The sequence below is a fragment of the Parus major genome, chromosome 2, assembly GCF_001522545.3.
Source record: "Parus major isolate Abel chromosome 2, Parus_major1.1, whole genome shotgun sequence".
Classification (NCBI taxonomy): Eukaryota; Metazoa; Chordata; class Aves; order Passeriformes; family Paridae; genus Parus; species Parus major.
In genome coordinates, this window is record NC_031769.1 from 41,989,848 (window position 1) to 42,002,049 (window position 12,202).

Genomic DNA, 12,202 nt, shown 5'->3' on the forward strand with positions numbered 1-12,202 from the left:
GCCTGCAAGTGCTTGGGCTGCCCTGTCAAGCAGGTGCTCGTCTGGATCAAGATGGGACAGTGACACCCCAACTAATTCTGGGTACAGACAGGAGAGGGGAGCAGCCACAGCTGGAGAAGGCCTTTCACAGTTGCCACTGCCCATGAGGGGCCCTTCCAGAGGCAGGTGCCAATCCAGCTAAGGGCAGCGAGGGAGAGCACAGTGGTGCCTCAGGGATGTGCTGCAGCTATGCTGTGCCCCTGTAATCCTCCTGCCACACTGTCTACAGGAGCTCTTGGCATTTCCACCTGCTGCTGCTGGGGGCAAAGACTTGCTGGCTTGAGGTGTTACTACTTGTATTTGGCTGGTGTGAGCTGTGTGTGTTTATTGGTGCCAGGTGACCCTGCAGCCCTCAAGGAAGCCCTGTCACGATGCAGTGCTGCTCCAGTCACGCACTGCCTTCAGGTCTTCAGGAAAAGGTGTTGGTCTGAGCCTGGTGTGGCTCACTTGGTGCCACACGTGTCTCCAGGTGCCAGACCACAGTTTATGATTTGCAGGGTGGTGCAAGGCCATGCAGCCTGTGCTCTTCAACCACAGCCAGGGGAGGATCCCAATCTCACCATCCCATGCCGAGGGAGCAGTACTGATGCCGAAATACAGCAAGATACCCATGCCTGCTTTTCTGTAGCTTCATTCTGCTCCCTTACCTTGTCTCAGCAGACAAACAGGAGCCCACTGCGAAGCTGTACAAATGGCTGCAGTCAGGCTGCATCAGAGCCAGGTGAACAGAAGTGAGGGATGGGCTTGCCGTGAGGAAGGAGAGGTCACTGCAGAAACCGCTTGGTTTTCAGCGGATGGAACGAGTAATCTTGGCACAAAAAAGCTGCAGCTGTACACAAAGGCCTTAACTGCTGCTTTAGTAGGTAGAAACAAAACAGCAGGATCATGCTAGATGAAAACGGAGGCCAGGCTGGGAGCTGCCAGCTGCACTCTGGGACTCCAAATTTACTCACAGGAGGAGGTTTCTTCTTGCTTGCTGGAGGCTCTTAGTTGCTCTGTAGGATAGGTCAGCCTTCTGAAAACACAGGAGAGCAACTGGGGCAAGTCCTTCTTCACTTGCTGGAGTGGGAACAAAAGGTGGGAGGATGCAGGGAGTACCACAGGTGCTAGGGGAGCTCCTCTTTCATCCTGGGAAATTGCTGATGGAATCCCCTGTGAGTCTCGACAGGGCTGAGGTCAGCCCATATTCATTCTCCACTCCCAGAGGTAAATGAGAGCTGATGGCACGAGCTGCAGATGTTTGAAATAGCTGCCCTTAGAGGGACCTGAAAACAGGGATGATGTTTCAGAGAAAACAGCAGTTTCAGCTGCAGGAGCACCAAGGCATGAGAGGTCACAGCAGGTGGATTAAGGAACAAAAACTGGTCTTACTCAGCCAGGGGCAAAAACTACAGTCATTGCTTTATACTGGGAAAGCAGGAAATGTCCTGTGCCTTTTGCAGACGGGGAGTCCCTGGGTGATGCACTGGAAAACAGCAGGTTTTGGGCAGTGCTGATGCCACTTCACCCACTCGAGGTCAGCACCTGCCGGGCTCAAGCAGCCCTTTAGGGTGGTGATACAGAAATTCCTGCCACACACAGGGCCTGGAGCTGCTGCCGGCACCAGGGCTGCTGGCAGGGGCTCCCAACAGCCCCAGGAGGCTGCCCAGTGTGCAGTGCTGGTCTGAGAAAGGTGCCACGCTTGCCCATCCCACCCCACACAGGCAGCTGGCCCAGGAGGTGACTGAAGGGCCACTTCTGTCACTGCAGTGAGCGGTGACAACAAACCAGCCCCGGTGCAGAAGTGTCCCCCTTGCTCCCTTGGGGCAGGGAGCCAGAGCTCCAGCAAACCCCTTGCAAACAACTAAATTATGCCCAGCCTCTCCTGTCTGGGGATCCCCTTTTATACACTGAAGGCAGCAACTTAATTAGCTGAAGCTGGCAGACTTGGACCTCACAGGCTGGAGCAAATGAAGCCGTCAAGCTTTCATGCTCCCATTACCTGCCAGACACTTTAATCCCGAGTTTAGCAGATGTTAATCCCGGCCCGGGTGACTTGTGAGGAGGAAAGCTGCTGCCTTGAGAAGTCACCCGGTCCGCAGGGGGAGGGAGAGGGTGAGAAGCCGCCAGTGCCAGGCGGGGTGGGAACAGCCCCACCGTGGTGGCTCCTCGGTGACAAAGCCCGATGGGGCTCGGGGAGAGGCCTGGCGGCTTCCTCTTCCTTCTGTTTGAAGCCGGCTCAAAGAAACAGCCGGGAGGGAAGGGAGGGGAGGCGGGGGGAGGTTTTGTTAAAATGTAAACGCGTGTTCAAACAAAGCCATCTGTAAACAGGAAGAAACGAAAGCAGGGCAGAAGCTCGGCGCAAAAGCTGACTCGGAAGATAAGGGGCCAAGGGCGGAGAGGCACCGAGCACCTGCCGCTTCCAGCGGGCTCGGCCCAGGCCGTGTCCCTGCGCCTCAGATCTGCCTCCGCCACGCTCCTGCCTTGGCGAGGAGTGACTCATCTTGCGTCAACTGAGGATGGGCTACATCCAATTATTTATTTATGTCACACCCTCCTGCCTGCCACTATGCATCCCTGATCTCATCCCCCTCAGAAAACAGATGATTTATTACATGAGGGCTGGAAAACTCCGTCTCACTTGGCTTTTGCTGAGGCTCCTTGTTTCCCAGTGGCTGGCTGGCAAGGAGACAGCAGGATTGAGCTGCACGGCACCTCACAGGCAGTGTGCTCTACGGCCTTGTTTTGCTTTTTGGACACCAGCAGCCCTCTCCCTGCATGGTGGGATGGAGCTGGGAGCCTCCTCTACGGAGCAAACATGGCAGGGGATGTTTGCAGACAGCAGCAGGCTCCAGCCTGCATCCCCCGGCACAGACATTGCTCAGGTGCTGTAACCTCAGAGACCGAGACCTTACAGAACAGGGCACCCAAAAGCCAGGGGAGGAGCTTCCCTGTTCAGCTCCTGCTGCTGCAGGGGACTCTTCCCACCTTCTTGCTGTCTTTGCTGCAGGATGTGTGTTGTTTCCCTCTTTCTGCTGAAAACAACACAGCATCCAGAAGTGGACATGGGCCATTGGCTGTACCAAACAATAGCGTGTGGTAGCAGGGCCAGACACACGTGTACAACATCACCATCGATTGCTGACAGTTCCCAGGAACACCCTGGGGCCAGCACAGTATCCCAGTTCACCCTACAGGACAAGCAACTTGGGACAGAGATGGCATGTCCCATGTCCTAGCCACAGGGAGGAAGGTAGGATGTAATACCAACAGATGCCACTAATTTAAATTTCACACATGAAATCCTGTACCTACTGAACTGGAACGATTTCCAGCAGATTTTTCTGATGCTAAGCCAAATTCGGCTCTAACTAGTTATCGATTGCTTCCATAACACAGCTCAAGACTGAGGAGGAAAACACAGAAATAACCGGCAGTTAAGGAATTCAGGCTTTCCAGAAGGCGACCGGGAGGAGCGGCTGGGGAAGTGGGGAGAGGTGGTTGAAAAGAAGTTACTCTAACAAATGATAGGAACATATTCCTCAGTTACTACATCCAACTGTTTCTGGCTGCAGACTTGAATAATTCATGCATTAGAATTACCATCTCCCACAGAGAGAATTGTGATGGTCCAATTGTTGCTGTGCTTTTAGCAATGGGTTCAGCGACCCCCAGCCACACCAAAGGGCTTATCTCAAAAGTGGAGCAAGCAAGGACAGAGCACAGCTGGAACCTGTGCCATAAATCGGTGTATCACATTCCATCAGCAAGTATTACCAGCCTGCACAACTCCCCCCGGCTGGGAACAGCACCCAAGAAGCATCTCCTGCCTGGAGAGTGAATTCCTTTCATTTTCCTCCACATCCTCCACATAACCTTGGTGAAATGCACTTGGTTTTACTCGGAGCACCCACAGCTCCACTCCCAACTGGTGTGGGGGGAGAGGTGTAAAATCACACCTTCCCCGCAGCAGACTTACCCTGTACACTACCCAAAACCACACGGCTCATCCGTTTTCCTGTCCTCATCTCACTTTACATTCAGCAGAAGGGCTACAGCTCCCCAGCTGCTGCCAGGCCAGGCAGGAAGATTTGGAGTGGTAACACAGCCAGCCAGATCTCTCACACGCACAGCTACCTGCTGCAGGTGACCTGCCTTGCAGAGCTGCAGCCACTGCCCCAGGAGAAAGTTCCCAGGCAGTCAGCATCACAGTGTTCTGCCCATACCAGGATGCTCCACTGGAGAACAATTTAACACCCTCAGTGGCTCTGGGCAGAAATTCCCTCCTCCAGCAACATGTCTTGGCAGGAACCTGCTATAGTAGCCTCCTTCCAGCTGCTCAGGGACAGACGAGAGTGCTGGTAACCATCAGGGTACAAAGAAATCCACATGCTGCCCAGCCACAGGTATGCTGTCAGGGAATCTGTTTTCAAGAGGCAACCATGAAGTGTTTTGGGAGGAAGCTAAAGTGGCATTTGGGTTTGAGGAACCTGGAGGAAAAAGCAGCTATTAAGTTACCTTGATCCTCTGACGGAGGTTCCCAGACTCCAGGTGATGTGAAAGGGCTGTTTGCTACCATCTTCGCCCCATATTCCATTTTTTTTCTTTCTTTTGAAACCACCCATGAGTTCCCCTACCTCCTGACCTAGCACCTCTAACTTTTGCTAACCTTGAAGGCCATTCATGTCTGCTCAAGATCTACAGAGGATGCATTAACCAGAGACATCTCACCTCCATCCACCCCCACAAAACAGCAGCTACATCAGCTCTCACCAGCTGCAACCTTCCCTGGCCTGACAGATGCAAAGCTGTCACATCACTGCTTGTGGGACAGGTGAAGAGTGAGAGGGACTCCGAGGGGCCAGAGGCTGGCTCAGAAGGGTGCACTCCCACCTCTGCAGGACTGCAGACAGGTGAGATGCCAAGCTGCTTTTTCTGGCTGTTACTCTAAACCCCATGCACTGCTTTTCCTTCCTCTGCTCCAGCTCAAATTGCAGCACAGACATAGAGAGGTTCTGTCCCACAGCAATGCCTCTTTGATCAATACTTTGAAAAAAAAAAATTAAAAAAAATCACCTGGGAGTGTGAGGGAAAACTGTGCTTCAAAAGATTTATTACATATATTTGTACATATTTTACATGAATGGAATGTTAAACATACAACCTAAAAATCAATAAAAAAATATTTTCATTCATGATTATGTACTGGCAAACCACTGAAAAGAGTACCTTAGAACAACTTAACTCAACTTGCAATCATACTGCTCAATTAAAAAACAAAACAAACAAAACAGCAAAACAAACAAATATGTTTTACATTTACATTAGACATTGCAAATTACATTCTGATATCTGCTCCAGGTAATGAAGGAAGGTATCTTGTCCATTACCAGTGCACGTACAGGTGGCATTTCAGACGCTAGCATGGACTTCCCTCCAACTCACTGTGGGCAAGGTTAGCTCTGTAGGAAGAGGCATATAAAAAAAAGGGAGTACACCCCCTGCTCCCTACCAGCAGGTATCTGCCAAAGGGTAGGAAGAGTCAGAATGAGATTTGTAATCAGGGGATAAAAGGTTAATGCTGGATCACCACTCATTCAGTGCCATACCACAGCTCTTAACATTTGTTACAAGAAGTTTTTACGTAGTTCATTAAAGCGTCCCCTCTACAGCTAAGCCACCTCCCTTCTTCCTTGAAAGTTACGGTGCTTTGGCAATATCAGCTAGGGGAGAATTCTTCACTGTATGGTAACAAATATTCAAGCCTCATTTTCATATATAAAAGAGCACAGAATCAAGCTTTGATGTCTCTTCCTCTTAGAATTTCACACCTTGAGAGCTTGTGACCAGTCATGTTGAGAAGTGTTTACTATGAAATATCATATATCAGCATTAAAAGGGACAGATTTGAGGGAAAACAAGAGGAACAGGATTCAGCAACAGATTATGTTCTTGCAATGTCGGGTTACTTACACTTGAAACTCTGCCAAAATCGAGCAAATCCTATTTATCGTTGCAAAATCTTTGCCAAAGCACACCCAAGGGCAAAAGTCTCTCAAACAAACACACATAGATTAAAAGCTGCCAGAAAGATCAGTGAGTGGGCTGGCTGCCTTCTACTTCTTGTACACTGCCAACTTATTAGATCCAAGACAGAACCAAGTCCAGCCTTTTTCAGGTGCAGGATATTCCTATGGTGGTTTACCTGAGCAACTCTTCAACAACTAATAATGCCCCACAGTGAGGTCATTTTACAGCTTATCCCATCATCAGCTCTGATGTCCAAATTGAGACATGACTTTACAGAGCACAATCAGCTTGGGAAGCCAACCTACAATTGTGGAGTAAGATAACCAAATGCAATTTGAGAGTATGGACTGGGTTGGTTTTCTTAACCCCCAACAGGCTAAAACATCTCCAACTTGATTTTAGGAGCAGGGTAACTTATGTGGAGAAGCAGAAACATCACACATTTTCCGTTCAGGAAACAAATCCTGGACATAGTTCTGTTGTGAATTTCCCTCGCAGAGTGTTTTGAATGACAAGAAGTGGTAGGAGCTGCATGAAAAAAACCACATTTGGCTGGATTGTAGGAAACCTGTAACAAGCCTTCTCTTACAGTTACAACCTCTCACATCACTTTTGCTCATGCCAATGAAAAGTCTATTCACGTGGGAATATGGCCTAACATACATCTTTGTCTCCAGCTAGGTGGAGAAGAAATTGATACCAAAATGACTTTTAAGCTTGGAAGGGTGGAAAGTGAATCATCAAAAAAAAAGAATCTTCCACTGGCAAATGGAAATGAGCTGGAAGATCCCACAGTAGCACTTGTGCACTCCCAGGCATTATCTCAGCAGGAAACTCCCAACTGCAGAACAGAATTAATACCACATTTGCACACAAATACTCTTTCAATACAGGAAAGCAGCTAAAAGCCACAGAAACTGAGAGAGATCACTACCTGTATCAAAACCAGCATGTTTTGCTACCATTTACAAAGAGAGAACAGTACCATTCAAGTTCCTTGCTTTTGGTAGAACATGGAAGAAATGGAGCAAGTTTCTAAAGCCCTCACAGAGAAAAGGCAGCGCACTGCAAGTATTCTTAAGCACACCTTGTGTATTAGACATATCCCTCCAGAAACACCAAAGATCCATGTTTCTGAAAAAAATTTTCTTCCCATATTTGCTGAGATTTCAGTCTCCTGGGAGTCTGTTTTAGCAGCTCTCCAGCCTTTCAGAAAAGCTTAATTAAAAGCCCAGTGCTCCTAAAATTAAGAAGCAGGATAAGATAAACTTGAGTTTCAGTCAAAAAGCCCCTTAACATCATAAGGGGGGAAGCTGGGAAAAAACCAAGGTCACAACTATCCACCCACATTTCTGTACATTGCCTACATGTTTTCCATTCCAAAATACCCCAGTACACTTACCCTTGATTATGACAGCTAACTTGACTACAAATAAGACCATCTGGTCTTGGCTTTATCCCTTCCAAAAATAAAATACCAATCATTTGTGGTGTGCTTTGTATTTTTGCTTTTACATCCCCCTCAACTCATTGCTGAATGTATACACTGAAAGAAAATGAGCTACCTCCTTCCAAAGGGAAGCATTATTATAGATATACTGACTTACAAGAGCCAGGACAAAGGGTGCCCTGTGCTGCCAGCAGTCTTGACTCCCTTGTTATTGTATGGGGTATGGTTACATACAATCCAACTCACAGCCACCTCCACTATGAACTTCAAAACACGAGTTGCTACTGAAGAGACATGGGTATGCTACAAGTTCAGAAAAATCACACATTTCAAGACAGTGTCAAATCTACTCTTCCCCTGCTGGCAAGCAGCATGTTTATGGCAGACCTGAGTATGGGAATTATTTCACACCCTTACACACTTAGGGAAGATATAGGCCAGATGACAGAAAATACTCTGAAACAGCACAGAATTGGCAATCTCAAGATATTTACAGGCAAAGAAGCATATCGCACCGAAATTGAAGTTATTGCTTCTTGTGGACAAGTGTGGTGTTCCTTGTTTGAGACACAGGACTTGTTTGGTGTTTATTTTTCCCTTCTGAAGCACAATGAGTCGACACCCCTGTGAGGACATTTGCAAAATGAAGGTGTTGTCTGTGACTAGAGCTGTGCCTACAGCACAGTTACCACCAGCTGATGGTGACAGAAAGCTTACCTAGGTGAGTTTCCACAGGTGTTTTCAAACCCAAGCATCGCCCTCATGCTTCCAGGGTCATTCCAGGCTTGGTCTATGTTACAGGTTTCAATACAAGAAAACCTCCCGTAGTCTTTCAGAGGAGATTTATGGATAGCAAGAATGTCAAACTAAGGCTGACCTTGCATCAGTTCCTTAAACAATCCAAGGAATTGCTGCTCTACTGTGCTGATGGAAGCAGCGATGAACTCGTGCCTGCCAAAGCATCACCAGTGCAATGGCTAGTGACCTGCTTTTCCAACACTGTTCCTAAACATGGGACAATAGTCCTAACTGCTGGGTCTTTAAATCCACTTCCATCTGAATACAGAAAATGAAGGTTTTCAAGGAAACAGTAAGTGAACTACAAGTACAAACTACTAAAACTGAGCTCAAGTTGTAAACAGATTTATGTTTGTTGTATTTACCTACTTAACCTTCAAGCCAAAGACTATCTATGACCTCAGAGCACAGGACATCAAAACACCGACCTACCCCCTTTACATGACTACAGGTGAGTTTCTGTAGGCATGAAGCCAACAGCAAACATTAAATCAATGCAAGTGGAAAAGTTTTACTTTCAGTAGGTATCAGGAGTTTAAAAAATTGGGAAAATGGGCCTGCAGGCAACACCACTATTTGAGTATTACATGTGCTGTAACTCTTCATCCCCTCCCTCCCTCCCCCAAGATAATACAAGGCAACACAAATATTCTCATTGAAAAAGGACTCTGTACAGGGAATGACTGTACATTTGACGTGACTACAGAATCAAAGGTGTGACAAAATGATTCTGCTCCCACTGAAAAAGAGAACTCAACAGGGCCCCCCATAGCTTACAGGTTCAGCTGAAACCAGTGATACAAGCCCAAAAGTGTAGAAACTGCACTGGAAATTATGACAATTATCTAGTTTGGACTCCTTTAGATTTGCAGCGTAACAAAGGCATTTTACAGAGCAACATTCAGGAGAAAATGTAATCCAGGGAAGAACTGCTCTTCAAGCAAGATGGGAGAGTTTAGGAACATGCACTGCACTTGTTCTCCATATAGCAGCAGTTGCTCCTGTTCTTTGCCCTTTTTGATATAAATAACAGCAGCAACAGAGAGAAGTGTGTAAAAAAAAAACAAAACCAAAAAAAAACCCCAAACCAAAAAAAAAAAAAACCCAAAAAAATCCAACCAGAATTATTTATGTACAAGAAAAATGTCTGAAGTATTGTGCAACTTACTTTAACTACTGAAACCTCACTAAGAATACTGTTGCTAATAAATATTCATAAACTCTTCCCTGTGTTGTGAAATTCAAAACTACTACAATTAATTCTTGATATAAAAAGTATGCTTCTAAACCCTGATATCTGTTCCAGTTTATTGTATTTTTTTTTTAAAAAAAAAATTATTTTAACTGTGATACTTTGTGGGAACTAATACATATCCACAGTTTTACTCTGTGTACCCACCCAGAGACATCCTGTGTTTTGTGGAGCTCTGGTATACCAATATAATACAGTAAAATAATAATAAATTAAACAAATGCAGATGCATTTAAAAAAAAATTAAAAAAAAAAGAAAGAGGGAGAAAGAGAGAGAAAGAACCCAAACTAAATGAAAACCTACACTGTCAAATGCTGGTCTCCACATGAAGACACCAAGGGTTTAGATGCAAAGTACTACAGATCCTGCCACCAAAAAAACATTCAAACAAGGAAACATGAACTTGTGCACGTCTGAAAAATAAACACAAATCCCACCTCGCTGGTATCTCACCCATGCCTATAAAAACCTCTCACTGTGCCCACGTTTGCAGTTATTCATTTACACCTCAGGAGGCAGCCGGGAGATGAGAGTAGTACAATAAAATAATTACCTGAAACGTTTTTAAAAAAATACCCGTTAAACAAATTACCTTAACTGGCAGCACTTAAAATTGGTAATTCTTTTCTTTTTCCTATTTTAAAAAAAGTTGCATAGCTGTAAGATTTTGCTTTGCTGCATTTCTTTCTGTCATTTTGACTCACAAGCAGTAAAAGAGATGTTTTAGTTACTTAAATAGCAATACAATGTGCAGATCTCAACAATCTCCATAGCTTGATCAATATAAATTAGTTACCTGTCTTGGTTTTACTCTTTGGACTGCATTGTGACAAAGGTTTAGTTACAAAACTCTGAAATACACTATTCCTATGCAGAGCGGTTTATGTTTTCTGTTCTTGAAAAACGTGAAGAACGTAAAACAGGATGTGAATTCAGTAAATTAAGGTCACACTGTTAGATTTTATTTAGTTTGCCATTTACTGTTCTTCAGCCAACGAGAAGGTGAAAACGTTCCCACTCAAATCTGGGGCCTTTCCCCTGCAAGGGTCTCAGACAGCACGTATCGAACGTCTCCGCTTCCACTGGAGGCAGTAGGAAACATGTCCAATAACTCGCTTCTTCACAGAACCAGAAGTTAGGCTGAAATGAGGAACTTTGGCCTTCGATACAAAATAGTGTCAATAATGTCTCTGGGGAGTCGATTGTTACAGGATGTGCAGCATTTTCAAAATCCCTGTGTGTCCTTTGCATGAGTGTTTGGTTTACCGAGCACTACTGGCAAGTAACGGTGTCTGCAATGCTTTCTCTGTGTCATTGTCCATCTTTGCCTTTTTCAGCCACAAAGAAATAAGTCTCAAGCCAGGCACGCTGTGTTCAGCGAGGGAACCTCACATCTCCTATGTTTTCTGATCAGTGGAAGCAGCTGTTGGAAAAGCAGAAGACAAAACACCATTATTTTGGTACAGAAACCGCTCAAACAGCACGAGCACAACCACTGAGCTTTCCTTCCCCTTTTTTTCCTAAGTCCCCAGTTATCACCATCCCTGCTGTGGAAAAAGCAAACAGAATTTAACATGAGGCTGGACAGCCATGAGCATGTACAGAGACAGAGGTGTTCACCAACAGCATGAAGCCTTCTGCCACAACCAGAGAGATATTAGGGGCAATACAGGAAACATGTTTATTTATTTATTTTGGCTAACATTGCCCTGAGGTTAAAACAATTATCTCCCTAGCAGGATATCTTCCTTGAGTTTTTATTTGCTACCCCTACAAAACAGACACATGAAGCAACATGAAAAAAATGTGCAAATAAATGCTAGTCATTAATACTTCATTATTTTTTTTTTTTTAAATTTCCCTCAGAACAATGAAATCAAACTCTCAGCTACCAGACAGAATTTCAGCTATCTGTACTTCTCCAAGAATTATGATGATTGTTGGTGTGCTTTGCAATGCTTAGAGGCAATTGTTTAATGTAAGATAAAGTTTCTGAGTTAGTCAACTGAAGAATAAAACTATCCTTTAAACTTTTAACACAGATTGCAGATCTGCAATCATTAACACAAAACATAAGCTGGAAAAATGTGAACTTCTGTGAGATGGGATGGAGAGAAACATCAACATTTCTTTATTTATTTATATGCTTTAAACATTCTGGAACGCAGTAACATTAGAGCAGTTGAAAATACCTAGCTTCAACCTTTTCATATGATTCCAAAATCCTTCTGTCAGAAACACATGTCAGTACTCACAGAACAATCCAAAATTACACAATTGTATTGTTTTAATTTTGTTCCATTTCTATGGTTAGAAAGTTATTGCTAAAGGTTTGTTGACACTGACTTGCCATTTTCCAGTACTACAACTGGAAAGACCATACCATGTACGGATGTAGAAACCTTTTGCCTATATTGCAATATACATCAATCCTCACTGATTAATATTGTAGTTCTGAGACACAGTAGTAAATTCACAATTAAAAAGAAATAGTACAGTTATTTCAGATAATCAAGTTATTTATTGTTGGAACATAAATAAACATTACCTAAAAGTATGAATCTTGTCTTAATCTGATGGATGCTCAGGGCAAGATCTATTTACTTCAAACCATTCATCTATGCAGCTGTTGGATACAAGACAAAAAATGAGA

The 12,202-nt window shown here is 44.9% G+C and overlaps 1 protein-coding gene across 1 annotated transcript in view; it reads right to left on the reverse strand.

Moving 5' to 3' along the window:
• Positions 1-5,114: 5,114 nt before the first annotated feature.
• Positions 5,115-12,202, reverse strand: part of ZNRF2 (zinc and ring finger 2) — a 57,763-nt gene continuing 50,675 nt past the window's right edge. The window contains exons 4-5 of the mRNA XM_015619357.3: positions 12,098-12,175; positions 5,115-10,972 (exon numbers count right to left, since the gene is read on the reverse strand). Coding sequence (XP_015474843.1) covers positions 12,118-12,175 — 58 coding nt within the window. The 3' untranslated portion in view covers positions 5,115-10,972; positions 12,098-12,117. The remainder of the gene's footprint in view (positions 10,973-12,097; positions 12,176-12,202) is intronic.